The 25,381-nt window shown below is 44.3% G+C and overlaps 1 protein-coding gene and 1 pseudogene across 2 annotated transcripts in view; both read right to left on the bottom strand.

The window, feature by feature from the left end:
• Window positions 1–25,381, bottom strand: part of LOC149275748 (uncharacterized) — a 179,337-nt pseudogene that overhangs the window by 31,571 nt on the left and 122,385 nt on the right. The gene's annotated exons all lie outside the window — the stretch shown is intronic.
• On the bottom strand, window positions 1,891–12,055 carry LOC149275753 (uncharacterized). The gene is made up of 3 exons (XM_089504370.1): window positions 11,981–12,055; window positions 11,017–11,137; window positions 1,891–3,884 (listed from the first exon to the last, which is right to left on the bottom strand). Exons 1-3 carry the CDS (start codon window positions 12,053–12,055, stop codon window positions 1,891–1,893), a joined length of 2,190 nt encoding a protein of 729 aa, XP_089360496.1.

Here is a 25,381-nt window from a genome sequence, read left to right as displayed (position 1 = left end):
AAAACCAAGCCTTCATGTTTCCTTTTTCATTAAGTTCTTCCATAGATTTCGTATTGTATTTTCCTTCTGGTGTTTTATTTATTAAATCTCCATATCTTAGCCATGGAGTATCTTTGTCCTTTGTTCTATTGTAATAGGCTTCTTGCAATGACACCCAAAATTGATGTCTCATTTTATACCATGCTTTAAGCAATGATCTTCTTATAACACGATGGTTAAAAGTATCATTATCTTTTGGTTTTGTATACCACATATATGCATGTATACCAAGATTCAGGTTAGCTTTTTCTATATTCAGTAAATTCTTGTTTTCTAATTTGAACCATTCTTCTAACCATTTGAAACAAGCTGCATAATAATACAGCTTAAAGTTTGGTAAGTTACATTCCCCCTCTTGAAGCAAAGATCATTTACTAAGTCAACCATAACAGTTTCGACTCCGTATCCCATCCTGAGGCCAGTTTGAAATGGGTCCAAATAATCTGTTTCATCCAAGACCGCTTGGAGATGAAGAGCAACTGCCCTCAAAATTATGTTGGTTAGAAATGGAAGATGGGAGACCGGTCTCTAATTGTTCATCTCCAAGGGATCGAGGGAGGGCTTTTCCATAAAACGGCTGTAACACTGCTTCTTTTAAGCATGATGGAAAATAGCCCTAACTAAGAGATGCATCTATGATATATCTCAGGTGATATAAAAAGGGCAAGGGTCGGGAGGGCAAGTTCTCCTCTTCACACTTACAAGGAGCTTGTCCACACGCTCAGTACTCAGATTCAAATTGATCCAGTATGATCTTACTCATGGACACCTCACTTATAGCCTCCGCAATAATGCTGACGTCCAATTTGGCTCTTATCTGAGAGACATTACCTGTGAAATAGTCATTTAATGCATCATAGTTAGCTGTGGAAGGCTCTAAAAATGGGTTCCAGGAGGAAGGTGCCTGAAACAGGTCCCAAATCCCCCCCCCCCCCGACTTCAGCAGTCCCTTTATGCTTCTCTTCCCTTGGCACTTTCATTCCTTTCAGATGCCCCAAAGACCCCTTCTCAGCATGCGCAGGGATTGTAAGGCCTTTGCTGCTGCTGCTGTTTATTCCATTGTTGGCCTTTGGAAGAAGGGAAGGACTATGGCCTTTTTTCCTTCCTTCCAGAATGGAGCCCAAGCTGCGGAGCTGGACTCAGGAGGGAAAGTCTGGGAAGGCTCTGCTTTGTACATATAGCTCTGTCTCTCTGAGTATATATGTGTGTATGTGTGTTTGCCTCTGTTTTTATGGCTGGGAATGGAACTGAGGGCTGAGGAGAGAAGAAAGGGTACATTTTGTGCAAATGCAGAATTTCTGTACACCAATGAGGCCAGTGTGTTGAAACAACAAAAACTTTATTTCAAACACATAATCAGAAATTCAGTGTTTAAGTCAGAGCTGCCCTCCCCAAAGCAAACATAAAACCCCAAAACCTAAAACATCACACTCGTCCAAACCTGCCCCCCTCCAATTCCCACAGTCTATGTCCCACAGATAACAAGGCCCCCTTTGCCATTCCCACAAACTAGCCCTTTCTCTTAATACCTGTCCCCAACTTTCTTCAGCCAACATCGAACAAATTCCAAATGCTATCATTCCCATAACTATTCTAACCAGCTGCAGCCAATCCCACCCCTCTGTTTAACTAACCTATTCCACCACCATGATCCCCACTCAAATTTATAAACGAAAGCAATAATCTATAATAAAGGCAATTAAAACCTTAAAATAACAAAATATAATTGAAAAACATAAACAGGCATATGGACACACAAACCTAACACACGGAATCACAAGGGTTTTTTCTTATCACCACAAGATTTAAAATATAGTCTTTGTTTTGCTTCTTGATCAATATAATGTTAGTTCATTTCTGGAATTTGTGTGGCTTCTCTCCTGTGTGGACTCTCTGATGTCTTTCTAGGTTTGACTTCAAAGAAAAACATTTCCCACAATCCTGGCAATTGTATGGCTTCTCTCCTGTGTGGACTCTCTGATGTGCCAATAGGTATGACTTGGAAGAAAAACATTTCCCACAATCCTGGCATTTGTTTGGGTTCTCTCCTGTGTGGACTCTCTGATGTTTCACTAGGTCTGACTTCCAAGAAAAAGATTTCCCACAATGCTGGCATTTGTTTGGGTTCTCTCCTGTGTGGACTCTCTGATGTGCCAATAGGTATGACTTGGAAGAAAAACATTTCCCACAATCCTGGCATTTGTTTGGGTTCTCTCCTGTGTGGACTCTCTGATGTTTCACTAGGTCTGACTTCCAAGAAAAAGATTTCCCACAACGCTGGCATTTGTTTGGGTTCTCTCCTGTGTGGACTCTCTGATGTGCCAATAGGTATGACTTGGAAGAAAAACATTTCCCACAATCCTGGCATTTGTTTGGGTTCTCTCCTGTGTGGACTCTCTGATGTGCCAATAGGTATGACTTGGAAGAAAAACATTTCCCACAATGCTGGCATTTGTTTGGGTTCTCTCCTGTGTGGACTCTCTGATGTGCCAATAGGTATGACTTGGAAGAAAAACATTTCCCACAATCCTGGCATTTGTTTGGGTTCTCTCCTGTGTGTACTCTCTGATGTCTCACTAGGTGTGACTTCGAAGAAAAACATTTCCCACAATGCTGGCATTTGTATGGCTTCTCTCCTGTGTGGACTCTCTGATGTCTCACTAGGTGTGACTTTGAAGAAAAACATTTCCCACAATGCTGGCATTTGTATGGCTTCTCTCCTGTGTGGACTCTTTGATGTCTCACTAGGTCTGACTTTGAAGAAAAACATTTCCCACAATGCTGGCATTTGTGTGGTTTCTCTCCTGTGTGGACTCTCTGATGTCTCACTAGGTCTGACTTTGAAGAAAAACATTTCCCACAATACTGGCATTTGTTTGGGTTCTCTCCTGTGTGGACTCTCTGATGTGCCAATAAGTATGACTTTGAAGAAAAACATTTCCAACAACGCTGGCATTTGTATGGCTTCTCTCCTGTATGGACCCTCCAATGTCTGACTAGGTCTGACTTTGAAGAAAAACATTTCCCACAATGCTGGCATTTGTGTGGCTTCTCTCCTGTGTGGACTCTCTGATGTGCCAATAGATATGACTTTGAAGAAAAACATTTCCCACAATCCTGGCATTTGTTTGGGTTCTCTCCTGTGTGGACTCTCTGATGTGCCAATAGGTATGACTTTGAAGAAAAACATTTCCAACAACGCTGGCATTTGTATGGTTTCTCTCCTGTGTGGACTCTTCGATGCATGACAAGGACTGACTTGTAGGCAAAACATTTCCCACAATGCTGGCATTTGTATGGCTTCTCTCCTGTGTGTGCTCTCTGATGTGCCAATAGGTGTGACTTCCGAGAAAAACATTTCCCACAATGCTGGCATTTGTATGGCTTCTCTCCTGTGTGGACTCTTCGATGCATGACAAGGACTGACTTGTAGGCAAAACATTTCCCACAATGCTGGCATTTGTATGGCTTCTCTCCTGTGTGTGCTCTCTGATGTGCCAATAGGTGTGACTTCCGAGAAAAACATTTCCCACAATGCTGGCATTTGTATGGCTTCTCTCCTGTGTGTGCTCTCTGATGTGCCAATAGGTGTGACTTCCAAGAAAAACATTTCCCACAATGCTGGCATTTGTATGGCTTCTCTCCTGTGTGGACTCTTTGATGTCGCACTAGGTCTGACTTCTGAGAAAAACCTTTCCCACAATGCTGGCATTTGTATGGCTTCTCTCCTGTGAGGACTCTCTGATGTGTCACTAGGTGTGCCTTTGAAGAAAAACATTTCCCACAATGCTGGCATTTGTATGGCTTCTCTCCTGTGTGGACTCTCTCGTTACTGACAAATTCTTCTGTAAAGGGGGACAATGACAGACAAGACTGAATGTCGGTGTTAAGAGAGGAAAGGGTTACCCCAAGACTTAGCCCCACGTTCATCCCTCCCTACTTGAGATTAAATTAATAATGTTGGTGTGAGTGACCTGAGCATGACCCTGTTCTGGATGCCCCAAATTCACATAATGACTGTATCCTTACTCAGAGCTACGCCGAAGAAGAAATTGAAGGGGAACTGTCATGAAGAAATCAGGAGAAGCAGATAGTCAGGCATTTGAAAAATATTCCAATATTTTCAATGCTTCAATACACTACTCAAACCTTCCTCTCCCCCTGTCTTCTCATCATTTTCCCCCACTGACTTCGCCAACTACTTCATCACAAAAGTCACTACTATTCGATCTGAAATAGTTCCTCCCGACTTGCCCCCTAACACTAACCTCCAGGTACCTTCTACTAATAAACTCTCTGTGTTTCCCTCTGTTTCTCTGGGTGAACTCTCTAAGCTGCTAAATTCTTCCAAACCTACTACCTGTTCTCTTGATCCTATTCCCTCCCGTCTCCTAATCTCTATAGCCCCTTCTCTTCTGCCCTCGCTCCTCTATATCTTTAATCTCTCTCTCTCTATGGGTTCCTTCCCTTCTGACTTCAGACATGCTCTCGTTTCCCTAATTCTGAAGAAACCCTCTCTCGACCCCTCTTCTTTGTCTAGCTATCGTCCAATTTCTCTTCTTCCTTTTCTTTCTAAGGTCCTAGAACGGGTCGTTTATTCTCGCTGTATTAAGTTTCTTGAAGCCAACTCCATCCTGGACCCTTTCCAATCTGGCTTCCGCCCACGGCACTCTACAGAGACAGCCCTCACCAAGAGCTCAAACGATCTCTTGCGGGCCAAGGCAAACGGCCTCTACTCTATTCTCATTCTTCTTGATTTGTCTGCAGCCTTTGACACTGTGGATCACTGTCTCCTGGTTGATTTATTTTCTGACCTTGGGTTCGCCGACTCTGCTCTCGACTGGTTTAAATCTTACTTGTCAGATAGATCTTTTGCAGTGGTCACGGGTGTTCAGACTTCATCCTCTGTTCCGCTATCTGTTGGAGTTCCCCAGGGCTCTGTCTTGGGTCCCCTTCTGTTCTCTCTATACACACTGTCTCTAGGTAAACTCATCAGTTCTTTTGTTTTCTCCTATCATTTGTACGCCGACGACACTCAGCTGTATCGCTCCACCCCTGACCTTTCGACGGGGCTTGAACAGCAAGTTTCTTCTTGTCTAACTGCCATCTCTCAGTGGATGCGGCTTCGGTGCTTGAAGCTCAACATGTCTAAGACTGAGCTTCTCGTCTTTCCACTTAAACCCATCCTTCATTATTCCTTTTCTGTTTCTGTCAACGACACTTCTATTCAACCGGTTCATCAAGCCTGCAGTTTTGGCTTCATTTTTGACTCTTCTCTGTCATTTATTCCCCAGATCCAGGCCACCACCAAGGCCTGTAGATTCTTTTTCCACAACATTGCCAAGATCCGTCCATTCCTCTCAGTCTCTACTGCCAAGACTCTGGACAATGTCCTAGTGGTTTCGCGACTAGATTATTGTAACCTCCTTCTAACAGGGCTTCCTCTTTCACACCTCCATGCTTTAATCTCTGTCCAGTATTCAGCTGCCCGTATTGTCACATCTGCTCGCCGCTTTGACCACGTTTCTCCTCTTTTCTCCTCCCTTCATTGGCTCCCCTTCCCCTTCTGCATCCGGTACAAGCTTTTGTTACTGACTTTCAAAGCCCTCCATGGGTTGGCCCCTCCTTACTTATCTGACCTTCTTTCTCCTTTCATTCCTACTCGCACCCTCCGCTCTGGTAGTCAGGGTCTCCTGTCACAGTGTAGGACTACTACTGCCCCCTCTCGAATTTGTCCCTTCTTGCTTGTTGCCCCTTACTCCTGGAACCTTCTTCCCCCCACATGCACACCTCATCACTTCTCTACCCAGTTTCAAAACTGAATTAAAGACTATATTGTTTAGAGAAGCATTCCCAGAGGTGAGCCCCTCTCTGACCCAGGAATCCTCCTTCTAACCATCTATCAAGAAGCCAAGCCCTTCCTCCAGTCCATCTGCCTTGGTCCAGGCCTCGGAGGTGGAGAAGATCTGCTGGACCTGATCCTATTCCCCACCACCACTCCCTTCTCCTTTTGTGTCGTGTCTTTTAGATTGTAAGCCTGAGGGCAGGGAACCATCTGACTAAAAAAATTATGTACATAAATTTACAGCGCTTTATAAATAAAGGTTAATAATAATAATAATAATAATAATAATAAATCTATGTAAAAATACTTTGATTGAAAAGTGGCATCATTTCCTGTGAGACTGCCATAGAGTGTTGAGTCAGAGCACATGACATGATGCAAGCTAACTGCATAGGATGCTTCATGCTGTGTGGCACCAGGAGATGACTCACAATCAATACAGTATACAGCGCACATGTGGATTGATGTGGGTTGGAGTTGGGTGTACAAGAGATTGTGAAGTTGATGAAAGTCAGAGAGGAGAGCTGGTACATATTTGTTTTCTATTGCAACTCAAGCTAAAGAACCTCCAAGGACATGGAGGAAATCAACTGTGTCTGTGAGTTATTTTTAAGTGTGGAGAGTGGTTAATGCATTGCCAATGCCTATATCTAGAGATTTGCTACTGTACACTGCTATGTTATTATTGAACTCTGGGAGTGTCGCCTTCAGACTGTGCTTTACATTGAATGGGACCAGAATTCAGAGCCAAGAAGGAGCTGAGAGCCGGTGTGATAATCCTTTTTGGCTGAAGTATTTCCACCAAGCACCCATTTCATTTAATTCAGTTTCAGACAATTCTTTCCCCTCCCAGGAAACATCCTAAAGCAATTTAAACCTTTTCGAATGCTCGGTTTCTGCCCCCAAGCAACAATTTCAGTATAAATATCAGCCCCAACTGGCTGTTCTTCAGCATCAGTCCAGTTGCAGACAGACCCTCCATTGATTTACATTGCTAAACACCTCACTACACTCACCAGCCCCACTTGCTATAGCAGTTACTGACTTCTCTCCCCATTCTGGACCCTCAGCAATTGGAATCAAGATCCATCGAGGTGACGTATTACCATTAGCAAAGCCTTACACTATTCACCACTCCCACCTTTGTTACCTAGTTCTTGCATGTGGTGCGTGAACACCTATATGTGTATATGTGTGTGTGCGTGCATGTATTTTGCTTTCCCCCTAAATAAAACACAAAAACCTATCTGAAATGCCTCTGGAGTTCTGTGTGCTTCTGGGCCTGGTATAGTTGGGATGAATCCCGAGGTCACTGTTGCCTCAATCTCTCCTTTGGGCTAAGTATAAAATTCCCCTAAAAGCGTATCACTTGTGGGTGTCCTCCCCAGACTCCAGCATTTCGAGTGACAAAGGGCCTCTGGAATCAACCACGGAGCTAAGCAAGCTCAGGTTGGAAAAGAAACATGAGAGGAAAAGGAATTTTTGTGTTGCTCTTCATAGACATTGCTCATAATTGCTAAATTTAACCCTTAATATGTATGAAAACAAGGGCCTGATTTCAAGTTCATTTCTTAAGTTCAGTGCTCTACCTTTGTACCAAGTTTGGAAGCTTTAGTTAGTTGAAAACGCGGCAGCCAGATTGGTCACCAGAACATCTAGGTCAGACCATATAACACCAGTATCCCTACATTGGCTGCCAATTAGCTTCCGGGCGCAATACCAAGCGCTGCTTATTACCTTTAAAGCCCTACATGGCTTGGGCCTGAGCTACTTGAGGGAAGGCCTCTCCCTACACCATCCGCCCCTCACTCTCAGAACATCTGGGAAGAATCTATTAGATTACCCAAAGGTCAGGCTAAGAACAACTTCTCACAGAGCATACACAGCCATGGCCCCCAAGTTATGGAACAGTTTGCCGGAGGAGATCCATCTTAACACCACCTTGGATGCTTTCAAGAAAGGACTTAAGATGGATCCCTTCCGGCAGGCTTACCCAGCTGACCTCTTGTAAAGAACTTAAGGGAAAATCCCACTTCTGATCACAACTGTGCATTTTAAATGATGTTTTTATTTGTCCCAAATTGAGTTTTAAGCGTTTTTGTTGTTTTACTGTGTGTAAATTGGATGCTATTGTTGTTTTGTGGCTATTTTACGGTTGTAATAGCGCCTCGCTCCATTGAGAGAGGCAGGTAAATACAAATAAAACTTATTATTATTATCAGTATAATCTGTGAGGTTGGTGGCTGCCTCCCAATCGCCTAGGCCCCTCTCCTGGCCCTTCCCAGAGGTCCCTTTCTCTCCGCACAGAGCTAGGCAATCCTGGCTTTGCTCCTGCCTTCCCCTCCTGGCTCCCAGAGGCCTAGAATCATAGAGTTGGAAGCGACCGCAAGGGCCATCCAGTCCAACCCCATTCTGCCACGTAGGAATCAAAGCATCCCTGACAGATGGCCATCCAGCCTCTGTTTGAAGATCTCTAAGAAAGGAGACTCCACCAAAATCTCAGAGGGAGTTTGTTCCATTGTTGAACAGACCTTAGGAGCCCTGGTGGTGCAGTGGTTAAATGCCTGTACTGCAGCCATTCACTCAAAACCACAAGGTTGTGAGTTCAAGACCAGCAAAAGGGCCCAAGCTCAACTCAGGCTTGCATCCTTCCGAGGTCGCTAAAATGAGTACCCAGACTGTTGGGGGCAAATTAGCTTACTTGCTGTTCACCACTATGATCTTTGGAATAGCGGTATATAAATAAAACAAATTATTATTATTATTATTATTATTATTATTCTCAGGAAGTTCCTTCTTATGTTGAAGTGGAATCTCTTTTACTGCAGTTTGCATCCATTGTTCCGTGTTCTAGTCTCTGGAGCAGCAGAAAACAAGCTTGACATTCCTTCAAATATTTAAACAGGGCTATCATATAACCTCTTAACCTTCTCTTCTCCAGGCTAAACATCCCTAGTTACCCAAGTCGTTCCTCATAGTTTCCAAATCCTGCACCATTTTAGTCGCCTTCCTTTGGACATGCTCCAGTTTCTCCACATCCTTTTTGAATTGTGGTGCCCAGAACTCGACACAATATTCCAGGTGAGGCCTGACCAAAGCAGAATACCATGGTACTATTACTTCCCTTGATCCTCACACTATACTTCTATTGATGCAACCTAAAATCGCATTGGCCTTGTTAGCTGCCGCATCACACTGTTGACTCATGTTCAACTTGTGGTTTACTTGGACTACTAGATCCCTTTCACACGTAGTTTCATTCAGCCAGGTGTCCGCCATCCTATATCTGTGCATTTCATCTCCCTCTTAAGCCTGATCTCCTTCCCTTTCTCCCTCCACTCTCCAACCTTCCTTCTCGCCCATCTGCGCTGCTTCAGTATTTCACCTTCACCATCTCTTTCCTGCCTTTCTGTTTTTCATATTCGCTCCTTCTCTCTATCACAGACACACACCCATTTATGTGATGCATAAAAGGGACACTTTGAGGTTTATTTGTTGAGAAGGCAGGATAATCCATATACAAATTACTCATTGGGAAAGGCAAAGCAAGGGGGCTGGGACCTGGACTTCTGTTTTGGTGAGGATAAAGCACCAGGGAGCAGTATTAAGACATCTCTAAGACAGGGATGGGCTACTGTTGGGGATTAGGGGCGTCACATTGCCCCCCTGGGGATCTCAGGGGCAACCACACATTGTATTGCCTTAAAATAGGAATAAAGTTTTGTGCCTCAGTATCCCATTGCATCCCTTTGGGGAAGTGAAGCAGAACCTCAAAAGGCTGGAAGAGGGCCAAAAAAGGAAACATACTCAGGGATGTGCTACCATTTCAATGAGAAATGCATTACTGGTAATCTCCATGCTTTCTTCCTACAAAGTCCTAGCATTGGTGAGATATCTGGGGGCAGAACTTAGTTTCAGAATTAAAAAGTCCTTTGCTTCCACCAAAAGGTTTATTGAGAAACTCAGGCAGAAGGGTCCATTAATAAGTCTAAGCTGTCTCTGAAGCGTCTAAACCTTTTCCCTCTGTCATTAACTACCTTCACACTCCTCCCTTTTCCTCCCCTTCAGCCCCTAACCAGCCCGGCTGCCAAGGTACCTCTTGCCTTCTTCTTCCACCGTTCACATGCGCCTCTCCCCCCAGGGGCATGTCTGCCACCCAGAGTTCACAGACCAGGCAGTTAATAGCCTCCACAACTGCTTCCCTTCCCCGAAGCCACTCTAGGCCCCAATATCCTTACCAACTACTTAAACTACTAGCATTTAAACTACTAACATTCTCCCCTAAACCCCAATACTATTCGGATGAACCAAAGAACCTGCTTCTGACAATTGGCAGTTTACAATGCAGTATTTGGAATCCTTATAAAGTGGAGAGCAATAGTGCCTCACTAAACTACAAATTCAAATATTCTACAGGATGTTGCTATCACAATTAAACTACGCTTCAAAGGGATCTAGGACTCTTAGTAGACTACAAGTTGAACTTGGACCAACAGTGTGATGCGGCAGCTAAAAAGGCCAATGTGATTCTAGGCTGCATCAATACGAGGATAGTTTCTAGATCAAGGGAAGTAATAATGCCGCTCTATTCAGCTTTGGTCAGGCCTTACTTGGAATAATCCTGTGTCCAGTTCTGGCCTCCGAAATTCAAAAAGGATGTTGACAGGTTGCAACATGCCCAGAGGAGGGCAACCAAAATGGTGAAGGATCTGGAAACCATCAAGCCCTATGAGGAGCGGCTTAGAGAACTGGGTATGTTTACCCTGGAGAAAAGAAAATTAACAGCGGATATGATATCCATGTTTAAATATTGGAAAGGGTGGCATTGAGGATGGAGCAAGCTTGCTTTTTGCTGCTACTGAGAAAAAGAGACACCACAATGGATGCAAACGACAGAGAAAGAGGTTCCACCTAAACATTAGGAGGAACTTTGGGACAGTAAGAGCTCTTCGACAGTGGAATATACTTCCTTAGAGTTTGGTGGAGTTCTCTTCTTTGGAGGTCTTTAAACCGAGGCTGGATGGTGCTTTGAATGGGTATTCCTGCATGGCAGAAGGGGGTTGAACTGGATGGCCCTTGTGGTCTATTCAAACTCTATGATTCTATAATGCTAGTGGATTCCGGTTCCTTACCCACAGAGGCCACGTTCTCATAATTCTCCATCATAATACAATTGTACATAAGTCTCTGCTTCTTCGACAACAGTTTCCATTCATCCTCAGTGAAATATACTGCCACATCAGCAAAGGTCACCTGAAACAGAAAATAGCCCTCATCCAGAGAGTGACTAAGCAAAAGGGGAGGAAAGCACATGGTGCCTCCAAATATTATTTGAATACTTTAGAATTCAGTCCAGGAAATAAACTTTAAATTCTGCCAGCAAGAAAAAAGCTACTGCCTTTGAGATCCAGTTTGTCTCGAATCTTTTCAATATAATATACAATATAATAAACAATATAATTTAGGCCATGGCTGGGATATTGATGATGGCTTAGGATACTGACTATCCCAACACATAGAGTACATTTAGCCACCAAAGAATTATGGTGCATTTAGACATTTCTTGCCACATTTTGGAGGCAAATGTCATTTTTATAAAGCAGTCCTGCGGAACACTCTGGGCTTAAGGGTCACTGGGCCCACCCCCAATTTATATCCAGAGACATTCTCCCATAGCCCCCAACATTTCATTGATGGGAAAAACAAGACACATGTGGACAAGCAACCCAGAAGGCAGTGAAGATGGCCAAAGTTGTTTATGAGGAAGATCACACAAGCTAGGAAAGGCACAGCAGTTTGCTTTTGCTTCAACCTCCTGGGAAGGGCCATATCCAGTCTCCCTCTTTCCTCTCCTCTCCCCACTTTTGAGTTGATAGGCTGTAAACTCAGTTGCACTCACGAACTGAAGTGAGCTGAGAAGGGGGAAAGTGGGAGGAGGATAGACCAACTGGGACATGTTTAAAAGCCCCTGAATAAGTGGGGTGACAGAGGATTAACCAGGACTGTCTCTGCCAAATTCGGACAGTATATTAATTGCTTCCTTTCATAAATTGGCCCAGAAGTGACACAGATGAAGCTAATAGGATAGTGACTCACCAAAGAGCTGTTGTACTTCGGCAGCCTCTTTCTGTTGGAGCCCAACTCCCTCCGCTTGGCCTCTGTGTCGGCCATCAGGTGGTCAAGGGGTCCTGGTGGCCCTGCACTTGGTCACTTCCAGCAAGAGAGGCCCAAAGCCGTGTCCAAACAGGCCGAGATGGAGTTCCTGAGAAAAAGGACAAGGGTTAGGATTGGCTTGGCAAGAAACCCTGCAGCACTCAAAGACGCAGAGAACAGCATCCTGCTGGTGACACACGCAGATGACATATGCCTCATTTGGGCCGATGCAGAGGTGGGCATCCCCTTCCTCCCTCTGCTTCAAACAAAGCTTCCCAGACCTAGGATAGATTCACTGCAGCTCCCCTACACAACAGATACGCCATGCCTTATTAGAATGGTGGGGGATCAGGGGATGGGGAATTGGAGAGGGCCCTGGTTATGTCCCCGTAGTTAGATGTGAAATGAGTGCATCATAAATAAATAAATCATCTGCTGAAAGCCCCAGAGGTCCCCAGTGCTTTTCCCCATCATCAGCCCTTTTCCCAAGAAGGCTGCATCCGCACTATAGAAATAAGGCACTTTGACACCAGTTTAACCACTCAGTGCTATGGAATCCTGGGATTTTACATTCTCTGCCAGAGAGCTCTGGTGCCACAACAAAGTACAAATCCCAAGATTCCACAAAGTGGAGCAGGAGAGTTAAAGCGGTTTCAAACTGGATTATTTCTTCAGTGCAGAAACAGCCTGAGTCGGTTGTAAAAGGGTAGAAGTGCCCATGTCTTGTTTAATTCTTGGTAATATGAGTTATTCTGGTCTGTCTCCTTCCATTTTCCCTGAAAATCTCTCAATAAGGAAACTGGGGAGACTTTTAAAGCCTCCCAAAGGAGCCATTTTTGGCCTTTTTGGGGGGACTAGCCTCCTCTTAGAAGTCAAAGCCCAATGTTTGTGAAGAATAAGAATAAGGCTTATGTTAAAACTATCCTCCCCATTTCTGATCCCTTTTAAAACCCATCTTCCCCAGAAGGAGCAGAGCTGTGTAATAAGAAAACACTCTCAGAAAAGAGACACAAAAGACACACAAAGAGAAACACGTTCTTCCTTTTGGCCCAAGGAGCCTGGCCTCCTTCTGACTCTGGAGCCTCAGGAGAGAAAGAGATGCTTCTTCAACTGAGGCCTCAGAGAAGGTTCTGGAACAATATTCCCCACAGTCACAAGCAGCACAAAATGGCCACCTCCACCTTAGCGCTTGGCAGTTGGAGGCCTCAGCACAGCAGTGAAGCCTACCGCTTCCAGGCCTTGTCCCTCTCCCCTCCCCTCCCCTCCCCTCCCCTCCCCTCCCCTCCCCTCCCCTCCCCTCCTTCCTTCCTTCCTTCCCTCCCTCCTTGTCTCTATCTCTCTCTGTCCGTTTCTCACTCTCTGCTCCTCACTCACTCTTCCGCGTGCAGAGCTAAATAGAGAGGCAGAAGCTCCTCCCCTCTTCAGTCTGGCCAATGGGGGCAGAGGAGCTGGAAGGCCCCACCCCCTGCCCCACCCTCACAGGCTCCTCCTGCAGTTAATATGGAACAAGGCAGGAGTGACTGAGGGACCCTGGAGCCCCAGCCACACGGACACTGGCCAAAGGCACACATTCCCAGAGCCTAAGACCCATGAAATGGCAGCCCTATGCAGGGCAGGACCCTCCTCTCTCTGGCCCTGTGGATGCTGGGAGATCCAGTCCAGGGAATACACTGTAAATCCCATTGGCAAGAGGAAAGGCTACTACTACTCTCTGATGTCTCACTAGGTGTCAGAACCTGTTATTAAGATCAGTAATAAGGTTATATCTTTTCAGTTCATGTACATTCACTTGATTTTAAAACCTCCCAAAGGAGCTACTTTTGCCATAGTTTGGGGGACAATCGTCGTCTCAGTGGTCCTCCTATTAGAGACCCCTGCTCTTTTGACCCAAATCCTTTATGAGCCAAAAACCCCTTTGTTAGGAAGCGAACACCGAATATCTCAGGAAGGCTCTATATCTGTGAGGGTTGGAATCCTCTGATCAATGGCCCACAACCAAACGTATACCAAAAGTAGAAGGTCTATTGTAAGAGCATTGCAGTAGTGATCTGTAACACTTTTTTGCAGAGTCTGAGGCTTCAGAGAAAAATGTACACTTTTAAAATTATTATTATTATGATTAACCTTTATTTATAAATCGCTGTAAATTTACACAGCGTTGTACATACAAAAACGCCCCCTGCTAGTTCCCCACCCCAGACACACTTAGCCAGGTCCCCATCACAACCCAGCCTCACTCAAGGCATGTGCAACATTGCCAGCTAGTTGTCTAAAACAACACTCCAAAGCAGTTTATGGGGCCCCACTTAGAAACTAACACCAACTTTAATATTCTACCCATATACTCTCCACCCCCCCACCCCCACCCCCCAACATCTTAGCTAACAGGACAATATAGATCAGATATCTCAAGACATACATGAAGTGATTATATAGCAACTGAATATATACAGCATTATAACTGATCTCAATAACAGGTTCTGACAATATCTCCCAAGGCCCCCTCCCTCCAGGACCCCCTTCCACTCTTCCTCTCAGTCTCTCTCTCTCTCCTCTGAAGGCCTCAAACTGCCAACTGCCAAGAGCTCAGGCAGAGGCAGCCATTTTGTGTTCTGGGGGCCATTTTGTGCTGTTTATGAGTTCACACCTAGTGACACATCAGAGAGTCCACACAGGAGAGAAGCCATACAAATGCCAGCGTTGTGGGAAATGTTTTTCTTCAAAGTCATACCTATTGGCACATCAGAGAGTCCACATAGGAGAGAAGCAATACAAATGCCAGCATTGTCGCAAATGTTTTTCATTGAAATCAAGCCTAGTGAGATATCAGAAAGTCCACACAGGAAAGGAGCCACACAAATCCCAGAAATGAACTAACATTATATTTGTCAATAAGCAATACTAAAGAATATATTTTAAATCCCGTGGTGATGAAAAAGGCCCTTGTGATTTCGTGTGTTAGGTTTGTGTGTCGATATGTCTCTTGACTTTTGCAATGCGGTCTACAAAGGAGTGCCCTTGCACCAAGTCCGGAAACTTCATCTAATTCAAAATATGGCAGACAGAGTGGTCACTTGAAGATCTAGAGGTGACCATATTAAACCTATACTAAAATCTCTTCACTGGTTGCCTGTTAATTTCTGGGCAAAGTACAAGATCTTAGTAAAGGCAAAGTACAAGGTCTAACCTGTAAAGCCCTTCATGGCTTCGGTCCAGCTTATTTACGGGATCGCCTTCTCCCATATAATCCGCCCCACACATTGAGGTCCTCTGGTGAAAACTTACTATTAAAAACTAGCAAAGACAGCATCAAAGAGGGCTCTAATAGTTTGACAGGACAGAATCTAGATAGACTCTCCCTCCAAACAAAAAGTATTTCACACTTCCACTTTCTCTCCTTTCTGGATATGATGATGCCTCAAGGGCTGGATTATAAAGGTTAGCAAAACAAGGTATGAGGTTTGAACTGCTGTATAATTCAAAGGTCAAGGTTTCTATTTTATTTTTTGATAAACTATTATTTTCAAGGTGCAACTTTATAAATGGTTTTATATATATATATATATATATATATATATATATATATATAGAGAGAGAGAGAGAGAGAGAGAGTTATATATATATATATATAGTTATAGTTGTTATAGTTATAGTTATAGTTTTAATGCCTTTGCATTGTTTTGAATTTCTGCTGTTTAAAATTTGTTATTATCCACCTTGAATCTCTATATTGGGAGAAAGGCTGGATACAAATAACTAAATTAAATAAACTAGAGATCCTATGGAGATCTTAGAGTTTCTTGGTTTAGATAGCCCCTCCACCAACAGAGACGGAGACTTCAGAGACTTGATGAGTCTCTCCAGAATTCCTATGGGCCAATTTTGGCACCTGAGGATACATCTCTTTTGCCAAACATAGCACTTTGATAACACGAAACTTTCTCGGTCCAACACAATCCTGGGATTTCTTGTTTCATGAGGTACAACTCTCACTAGAAGTTAGCTCACAAACTTTGTTCTCACTAGAACTGCACTAGGGCTCTCTACCTAGCAGCCAATTCTAAGCACCCCATTCACCAAACTACAATCCCCAGGATTATATAGGATGGAAGCACAGCTGTTAATATGGCACCAAACTGCTATGATTGGGAAGTATTGTAGCCAAGGGTCCGTTAGGGGAATTTTATTATGTTGTTATTAGTCCAAATAATGCAAGAGGGGGCTGGCTACAAGAGCCCACCAAGATCGTCTCCCGAGGTGTATACGGAGAAGACCAGGGGATCCCAATAAATAAAGCTGAGACGGATATTAATAACTAGATGTCTAATTTATTGAAATAGGGGAAAAACACATGCGTTGCGCATACACTCACACAAACACTCAGGACTCAGGAAAATCAGGGTTGGAAAATAGGAACAGATTTCAGGCGTTACTAAGGGTGATGCTTACCAGAATGTAGATTCCCTCCGGGGAGCGAATGGAGTGATGGTGGACAGTGAGACAGTCTGCTCCGCAACCTGGGTTTGAGCAGAGATGCCGGCTACCAAAACAGAGGTCTGACTGACGTGGAGTAAGTAGACCTTGCAAATGGCGCGCTGAGCAGCAAAAGTGGGGACTTTTTATAGGCCAAATCTGGCCTGAGGGCAGAGAGTTTTGGTGATTGAAACAAAGGTGTTTAATTGCTTTCTTTCACCTGGATGTCTGGCTCTGATAATATCTATGACTTAAGCTGTTCGTACAACAGACTTGAGGAGGGGGTGATAGCTTCAGGAAAGGCAAACATTTACTCTTCCTGACTCAAGATAATCCCTTCATGCGACTTCCCAGACCTTCTAAGATGTAAATGGGGCTTCTCCCCTCGGGGGGGGTGCACATGTCCTCTCGCTTAGCCAGTAATGGAGGACAGGCTTGGAGTCTGGCCAGGGGTCATCCAAGGGTTATCATTGATTCCAAAATTTATATGAAGCAGCATGGGTAACAGTATGACTAGGCCTTTGGTTGCCAACTTTCTGGTGTCCCTCCATCTCTCTAGTAAGGTTGTGAATTCAGGATTGTCTTAGGTCCCATGGTTTGTGAGCTAAAACCTAGGTCCTGGGGCAGCTCATGCATAAAGTACCAACTAGAATTGCTCACATCTTGTCATTCAAATATATTCCATATACTTTTCTGTATGGAAGTGAAGAGAGACATGTATGCAGAGTAGTGAGCCCCTGTAACACCACAGCCAATCCATAGACCACTGCAATCTTTGCCAGTTGAAGCAACCAATGAATTAAACCTTGCAAATTCTAATAAGCTACTGCTCTTCCATATGAGCTGGAGATTAGTGCAGAGCCCTTTCCTCTTGACTGGAGCCCCAAAAATGGAAAAGAGGCACAATCGTCACCTTCCTAAAAATGATCCCTGAAAACTGGAAGCTCAATGCCAAGCCCTGATGTACAGCCCCCCTACTGCTCCATGCAAAAAGGGCAAGGAAAAACACAGGTTACAGGAGAAGATCCCAAATAAAACCTGATCCTTTCTAGCCCAGGTTTAGATCCTGGGGACAGGGAGGGAAATCAGAGTTTGACTCGGGAGTCAGTGCATGTTGTGCGTGTCGATATAGGGCTAGATAGGAGACAGGAATTCATCTTCAGCATCCTTTCTCATCGTCACAACCAGTTGAATTGTAGCAACACCTCATTTATGCTAAAACTGATGCTTCCGTAATTGACACTGTCCTTCAGATTCTATATACTCATTATAGAATACAGGATGCTCAAAATAGGGCAGAGGTTTATTTAATGTTTCTGTAAAGACAAGATACTTTCAGACCAAGAACTTTTTAGCAGAAGTAGCATAAATGAAGATTATAATAGAGCTTTACAAAATACAGTAGCCCCTCCCAATTCATGAGGGATCCGTTCTGGACCCCTCGCGAAAGTAATGACTCTCACATGTTCAAGTCCCATAGAAAATAATGGGCTGTACACCTATGGCACCAGGAGGGGAGGCGTATGCAGGAGCATGCCGTTTTATTAATGGTCGCCTGTCGCTCCCGCGAGGAGTGAGGCTGCGGATACTAAGTCCGCAAAAAGGGAGTGACAACTGTACAACAAAATGTGTGAAGGCTGCCTCTCCAAAAAATATTTCCTATTTAATTTTTTTAATTAAGTCTTATCAAATAATAACTTAAAAACATTCAAAAACGTACTTTGAACTGCTCACATTTCTACACTTTCTCTCTAGTGGATACCTCAAAAGGTATAAAAGCAAAGCATTTTGCACACTGCTGGCATTTGTTTGATTTCTCCTCAGTTTCGATTCTCTGATGAGTCTCAAGTTCTTCTATAATGAAGTGCAAAGCCAGAGAAGAGTCATATCAGCATTAAGAGAGGAGGGACGCCTGGGATCTACTATGGAGCTAAGCAAAGGTCATCTAGGAAAATAGATGAGAGATAAAGTAGTTTCAGTGTCCCCTTTCCTTCCTATCATAGATATTAGTCACAGTTGCTAAATGGAACTCCTTAAAATGTTGGAAAACAAGGACTTGATCTGGTTCACACCAATTACTTGAACCAGTTGAACCAGGTGTCAGAACCAGGATGGGAAATTTGGATTCTTCCATAAATGTTGGTGTATAATTGGATTCTTCCATATTTGTTGTTGGAGAAATATGGAAGAATCCGAACTGAATGTAATTATATAGTTTATAGAAAATGGTAGTGGTGTTATATATTTGGAAAAAGGGGTTGAGTGAAGTTTGTGGAACTGGATGTTGGGAAGGTTAATTCATTGAGTTTGTGGAGCTGGATAGCGGAAGGATTGATTCCTGGAGTGAACATAATGTGGAGGGAAAGGAATGGGACCCATAGCAAGCAGCTAAGCCTCACTCGCCCACATGCCCCCTCCTCGCCCCCCAACACTGATGGGAAAGCTGAGAAGGGGAAAGGGTTGGTTTGAGTTAATTTTAATATATATTATTTGGCCAGATTGCTTGACTGGGTTTATTGGTACTTTGGTTGAATTTAAGGTTGCAAAATGGTAGGAGCAGATGGGAATTATCTCACTGTTTTGGGGAGGTTTGCTGGGAACTTGCTGACCATTCAGTGGTTCTCAAAGCAACATATTTGGGGGGGGGGGGATTTTGGATGATGAGGTAATTAACTTGTCAATTATATTTTTAGCAGGAATAAAATACCCAATAGATCTTGATGTGGGGTGGGATGTTAATTGGGGATATAAAATGGTCAAATCTTTATTGTTAGTTAGATCTGACTATAACGCCACGAACCGTGCCTTTTATGCAATCTCTTTCTTTCAACAAAGTTTTGAGTTTAGACTCCTGTTCTGAAATTTGACTTTGTTGATGAAGACTTTGTTAGACTTGTTTCTGACAATCATTAACAAAGCCAAAATACGAGTAAAAGGAGTGTCAAGTAGTAGATACTCTAAGGAGGTATTTATTATTGATAACGAAATATAAGTAAAATATGTCATAAAAGATATTAAGAATCTTGCAGGTGCAATATTTGTAAGTATATAATATTCAATTCATACAAGCTATTAAAAATAGACCTAAGCGTCCAATTCTGAGACTAACTTCCAAGATCCGCTCTTTAACTCTCTCTCTCTCGATCTCCAACCGACACAATTCCCCCAACTGTCTCTTGGTCTCTCAGGCCTTATATCTCCTTCTCACGGAAGCTTCCAGAAGAACCTTTATCTTGCTCTCTGATTGGTCAAGAGAGCCTTCCGTAGCAGTGATGTCATTCTGCATTTGCATAAACCTCCATTTACTGCCTGAAGAAGAACTCCATTGACTGGAGCCATGTTATTAAATCAACAACAACCCCTCTTGTCCTTGGAAGAGATTTCCAACGATGCCTTGCTTCCCAGCTGGGAAAAAGAAGAGAATTCCAGAGGTTCCCATTTCCACTAAGATTAGGAGCTCCCTAATTTCCATGGAAGAGGTTTCCTAAGGCATGTCCCAGGACAGAGGGGGGAAGGTGGGTTCATCGTGGGCGAATTACCATTTGTCAGCTGAACTTGGGGCTCAGGGTCCCTAAGAAGAGGAGGTGCCCAGGCCCCCCAGAATCTTCTCTGAGCCTCCAGGAGAGCAAAATTCAGGGAAGGGACAGTCTGCAAGGGGCTCAGAGTCCATCAGGGCAAACCTTGAGGGCCCTTTCCCAAAAGCTGGCCAGGATTGGTTTCAGGGGCTGGCATTTTCCTCTCAGAGGACCATCAGGATCTCAAAGACCACTCCCCATTTTGGATTTTGTTCCTTGACTGTGCTGCCCTCAGTGGAGACTTGCTTGCTCCTAAGGTGCCATGGAGGTGAGCATGGAACGTATAGGGAAGATGGCTTTTGCAGTCTTTTCCACCATTGAGCTTACTTTGTGTTGTCTTCAAGCCTGTCAAAAGAGAGCAGGAAAGTAGTTGGGGGGAGAAAGCAAAGTCCCACATTTGCTCCCATAAGCTCCCCCTGAAGCTTTTCCCAGCATGCCCTAGTCCTCAGTCTCCCTCCCAGGCTCCTCTGTTTCCTGGAGAGATGGAAACCTTCAAGGGAGAGTCTTTGGGAGTCAAGCCAAGCTCTCCTCTGCTTCCCCAAGGCCTCCTTCTCCATCCACTGCTGCTCTTTGGAAGGGAGACATAGGCCTGTTACAGACTGCCAAAATAAAGCTGCTTCGGGTCTCTTTGAAGGTATGCTGTTTAAATGATGCATGCACCCTAAGAATCTGGAAGCTGCACCAAAGCTGCGACTCTTAGGACCCATGCGTCATTTAAATAGTATACCTCCAAAGAGACCTGAAGCAGCTTTATTTTGGCAGTCTGTAACAGGCCATAGACTGCTCTTGGGAAAGTTGCTTTTGGAGGGACAGGGACTCCCAAAACTCTCAGTCTGCCTCTAACATTAAGTATGTGAAATATCTGCAATGAACTGGGCAAAATGTTATGTCAGGAGTGGGGATCCTGTGGCCTTCGCTCTGTATCCCCATCAAGAAAAAGACTGAATCTCCATGACTGGTGCTATGTTTCATACTTTTGGGATGGGCAGCCAGGAAAACAGAATGCTTGAAAGAGTTCAAAGGTTTATTGGATGGAGATAGAAGTGCAAGATGCCTTAAAATCATATGTTCTGAATCAAAAACAGCATCAAAGGGGCTCTAATAGTTTTACAGGACAGAATCTGGATAGACACTTCCTCCAAACAAAAAGTATTTCACGCTTCCACTTTCTCTCCTTTCTGGAAATGCTGATGCCTCAAGGGCTGAATCCTAAGCAAAACAGAGATAAGGTTTGAACTGCTGTGCAATTCAGAGGTCAAGGTGAAATTGTATATGGTTTTTTTCAAGGTGTAATTATATAAATGGTTTAATTTTAAAAAATAGTTATAATTTTAATCCCTTTGCATTGTTTTGAATGTGTACCGTATTAAATTTATTGTTAGCCACCCTGAGTCCCTATATTGGGAGAAAGGATGGATGTATATAAATAAAATAAATAAACTGCAGATCACTTGAGGATCCATGGGTTTCTTGGTGTAAATAGCCCCTCTACCCACAGAGACTGAATGAGTCTGTCCAGAATTGCTAGGGGTCATTTTTGGCACCTGGGTTGTATCTCCATTGCCCAAACCTAGCACTTAGATACCATGAAACTCAAAGGACTCTGTCCAACAGAATCCTGGGATTTCTTATTTCATGAAGTTCTTAAAATTATATAGCAACTCTCATGAAGGACTGCACTGGGGCTCTCTACCAAGCATCCAATTCTAAACACCCCATTCCCAGGTTTCTGTAGGATGGATCCACAGCCCTTAACATGGCACCAAACTGGTACAATTGGATAATATGTACAGGACTTTGGTTGCCTACTTTCTGGTGTCCCTCCATCTCTCTTATAGGGTTGTGAATTCAGGTCCTGAGGTTTGTGAGCTAAAACCTAGGACATGGGGCAGGGCCTCTAGCGATCTCATTCAGCCTAATGCATAAATTACTAACCACAGTGGCTCACAGTTTGTCATTCAAATCTACTCAATATACTTTCCTGTGAAGAAATGAACAGAAAAATTTTTAAAGGTCTGTTCCCAGATCAAGGGGAAATGAGAGAATTATTCTTTCTCACTTGCTTGGAGAGACAGGAAAAAAAACGTGAAGTCAAAGGCTTTCATTGCCGGCTTCCATAGCTTTTTGTGGGTTTTTCGGGCTATTTGGCCACGTTCTAGAAGAATTTCTTCTGATGTTTTGCCAGCATCTGTGTCTGGCATCTTCAGAGATTCCAGCCACAGATGCTGACGAAACGTCAGGAAGAAACTCTTCTAGAACATGGCCACATAGTCCCAAATATCCACAAAAACCTAAGGATAAAAAGCATTTAATTTAGCCTCCTTCTTTCTAGCCAGATGGCGAATGCAGAGAATAGTAGTGAGCCCTTGTACCACCACAACTGAGAGAAAGCAAGAAACTAAACCAATCCATAGACCCCTGCAATTTTTCTAGTTGAAGAAATCAATTAACTAAGCCTCGTAAATTATAATAAGCTACTGCTCTCACATCACATCTGACCTTTCCTCTTTCCTGGAACTGGGCTCCCTCCAAAATGGAGAAGAGGCAGCCTCATCTCCTGTCTGAAGATCATGCATGAAAACTGGAAGCTCAATGCCAGGCCCTGATGTATCGTATCTTTACTGCCACGTGTAAAAAGGGCAAGGAAAAACACCTGTTACAGGAGAAGAAAGCAAGTAAAGCCTGATCCTTTCTGGTCCAGGTTTCAGTCCTGGGCAAAAGAAGGGAAACCAGGATTTGACTTGGGAGTTAGCGAATGTTGTGTGGCCTGCCCTGCCTGACCGGGGGCCTCCCTGGGGACCAAATCCATCACCTTCTCTTCCCCCTCAGTCAGCATTCTTACAAAGGAACCAAATTTAGGGGTCTCCCATCGGCATCTTGAGGCACCCACCTTTCCTTTCCTTTCCTGCCAAGGAAACCCAGAAGGAGCCCTTCTTCCTAAGCAGCCAATGACCAAACCCACCAGCCTTCTAGAACCCTATTCAGGCTCCAAGCCAACCGCTAACAATGGTCCAAGTTCAGGGCTGCTTTAACTGTCTGGCTGAATGCTAGGGAATTCTGGGAACTGTAGTTTTGTGAGATATTTAGTCTTCTCTGTCAGACAACTCAGATGCCATAATAAACTAAAATTCCCAGGATTCCCAAGTACTGAACTAGGGCAGTTAAAGTGGTTTATTTCTGCAAACTGGATTATTTCTGCAATGTGTTTTTGACCTCTGTTACTATTTGAGCATCCACAAGGCTCTGTGGGTTTGAAGGGAAGATTCATCATCATCATCATCATCATCATCATCAACATCATTTCTGCAGTGTTTTTGAACCGGATCTGAGAGAGCCCTGCAGCCTGGATCTGCCCAAATCCCAAATATTGCCCTCTCAGCAAAGCCTGGAGATATTAACCTTTAAGGACCAGAACTCTTCAAAGGCTGACTTTCCCAATCTCTCCTGAGAGATCCTCCTGGCCCCAGAGCAGCCCCAAAGAAAGGGGTCCCATTGATTGGGGGCCCATGTCTTTCTGAGTCTGTGGGTCCAGAGGAAGAGGACTGTTTTCCAGGACCCCCTTCCTAACCTCACAAGGCAGCTCTTAGCATTTGCCCAACACTGCTCTTGAACATGCAAAGATCAGGCAAGCAAGATCTGCTTTGCTGTTTGCAAAAAAAGATGGAAAAACAATAGGCCCTTGGTATCTTTTGGGATTTGGTTTGGATAGAAAATCCATGGGTGCTCAAGTCCCATTATATAAAATGGGTGACCTTGGGTAAGTCACACTCTCTCAGCCTCAGAGGAAGACCAATGGCCAACTGGAAGGCACACAACACACACACACAAACACACATCTACATGATGAAAATGGCATTCATTCCGGGCCATGAAACCCACTGCAGGGAAACCTTGGGCAGCAGACACTCTCTCAGCCTCAAAGGAAGACAAAAGGCAAAGTGGAAGGCAAACCTGAAGGCAAGGAAACCCTGGGAATAGGGTAACTAGACACGAGTTCAAGGCACGCAGCACACCCCCAGCCCCCAAGGCACACTCTCTCAGCCTCAAAGGATGGCAATGGCAAACCCCCTTCAACAAAACCCACAAAGAGACTCCTGTGATAGTGTTGCCTTAGGATCCCCAGAAAGGAATTGAAGGGACACAATTGTCCCCCCAAAGTCTGGGAGGAAAAGGAGGAGGAAGGCTTAGAGGAAGGTCTTGAGGAGGAGGAAGGCTTAGAGGAAGGTCTTGAGGAGGAGGAAGGCTTAGAGGAGGAGGAGGAGGAGGAAGGCTTAGAGGAAGGTCTTGAGGAGGAGGAAGGCTTAGAGGAAGGTCTTGAGGAGGAGGAAGGCTTAGAGGAGGAGGAGGAGGAGGAAGGCTTAGAGGAAGGGCTGGAGGAGGAGGAGGGCTTAGAGGAAGGGCTGGAGGAGGAGGAGGGCTTAGAGGAAGGGCTGGAGGCAGAGGAAGGCTTAGAGGAAGAGGAGGAGAAGGAGGAAGGCTTAGAGGGCCTGATGAGGAGGAGGAGAAGGAGGAGGAAGGGGAAGGGCTTACAGGAAGGTCCTGAGGAGTAGGAGGAGGAAGGCTTAGAGGAAGAGCCTGAGGAGGAGGAAGAGCAGAGAGGCCTCTGGAGGATTCTGCAGAGGAAGAAGAAGGGGAAGAAGAAGGGGCTCCTGAGCATACGCAGAGGCCTCTGGGGGAGAAGCCACCGGGAGAAAGCTCCTGGTTGTACCTTATTATTACTATTATTAGTAGTACTTGTAGCATTAGTATTATTAAATTTTATTTATTTATAAAGACATGGAAAGATGTATTAAGAAAGAGTATCTCAGTGAGTCTCTATATTAGAGCATCAGGAAAGATTTCAGCTGTTGTTAAGGTTTGGAAATGCTGTTTGGGGTCCCTTCTGACTTTGGAGCCCTTTCATCCTCCATTTTGGGTTCAATAAAGGCCTCAAACTGCCAAGCGCTCAGGCAGAGGCAGACATTTTGTGTTCGGCAGCCATTTTGTCTTCTGGTGGCCATTTTGTGCTGCTTGTGACTGTTCCAGAACCTTCTCTGAGGCCTCAGTTGAAGAAGCATCTCTTTCTCTCCTGAGGCTCCAGAGTCAGAAGGAGGCCAGGCTCCTTGGGCCAAAAGGAAGAACGTGTTTCTCTTTGTGTGTCTTTTGTGTGTCTTTTCTGAGAGGGTTTTCTTATTACAAAGCTCTGCTCCTTCTGGGGAACTTGAGTTTTAAAAGGGATCAGAAATGGGGAGGAGAGTTTTAATACAAGGCTTATTATTATTATTATTATTATTCACAAACATTGGGCTTTGGCTTC

The sequence above is a fragment of the Sceloporus occidentalis genome, unplaced genomic scaffold, assembly GCF_023333645.1.
Source record: "Sceloporus occidentalis isolate IW3139 unplaced genomic scaffold, rSceOcc1.0.p SCAF_268, whole genome shotgun sequence".
Lineage (NCBI taxonomy): Eukaryota > Metazoa > Chordata > Lepidosauria > Squamata > Phrynosomatidae > Sceloporus > Sceloporus occidentalis.
The sequence above is the reverse complement of the archived record's forward strand: the minus strand, read 5'-3'. Positions and strand labels throughout refer to the sequence as shown.

Bases quoted from the DNA above. Each gene is read 5' to 3' on its own strand.
- LOC149275753 (XM_089504370.1), bottom strand. From the start codon at position 12,055: ATGGCCGACACAGAGGCCAAGCGGAGGGAGTTGGGCTCCAACAGAAAG. The intron at 11,138-11,980 runs GTGAGTCACTAT...TTTCTGTTTCAG, and splicing joins CGAAGTACAACAGCTCTTTG to GTGACCTTTGCTGATGTGGC. The intron at 3,885-11,016 runs GTAAGGAACCGG...CCCCCTTTACAG, and splicing joins TGAGAACGTGGCCTCTGTGG to AAGAATTTGTCAGTAACGAG.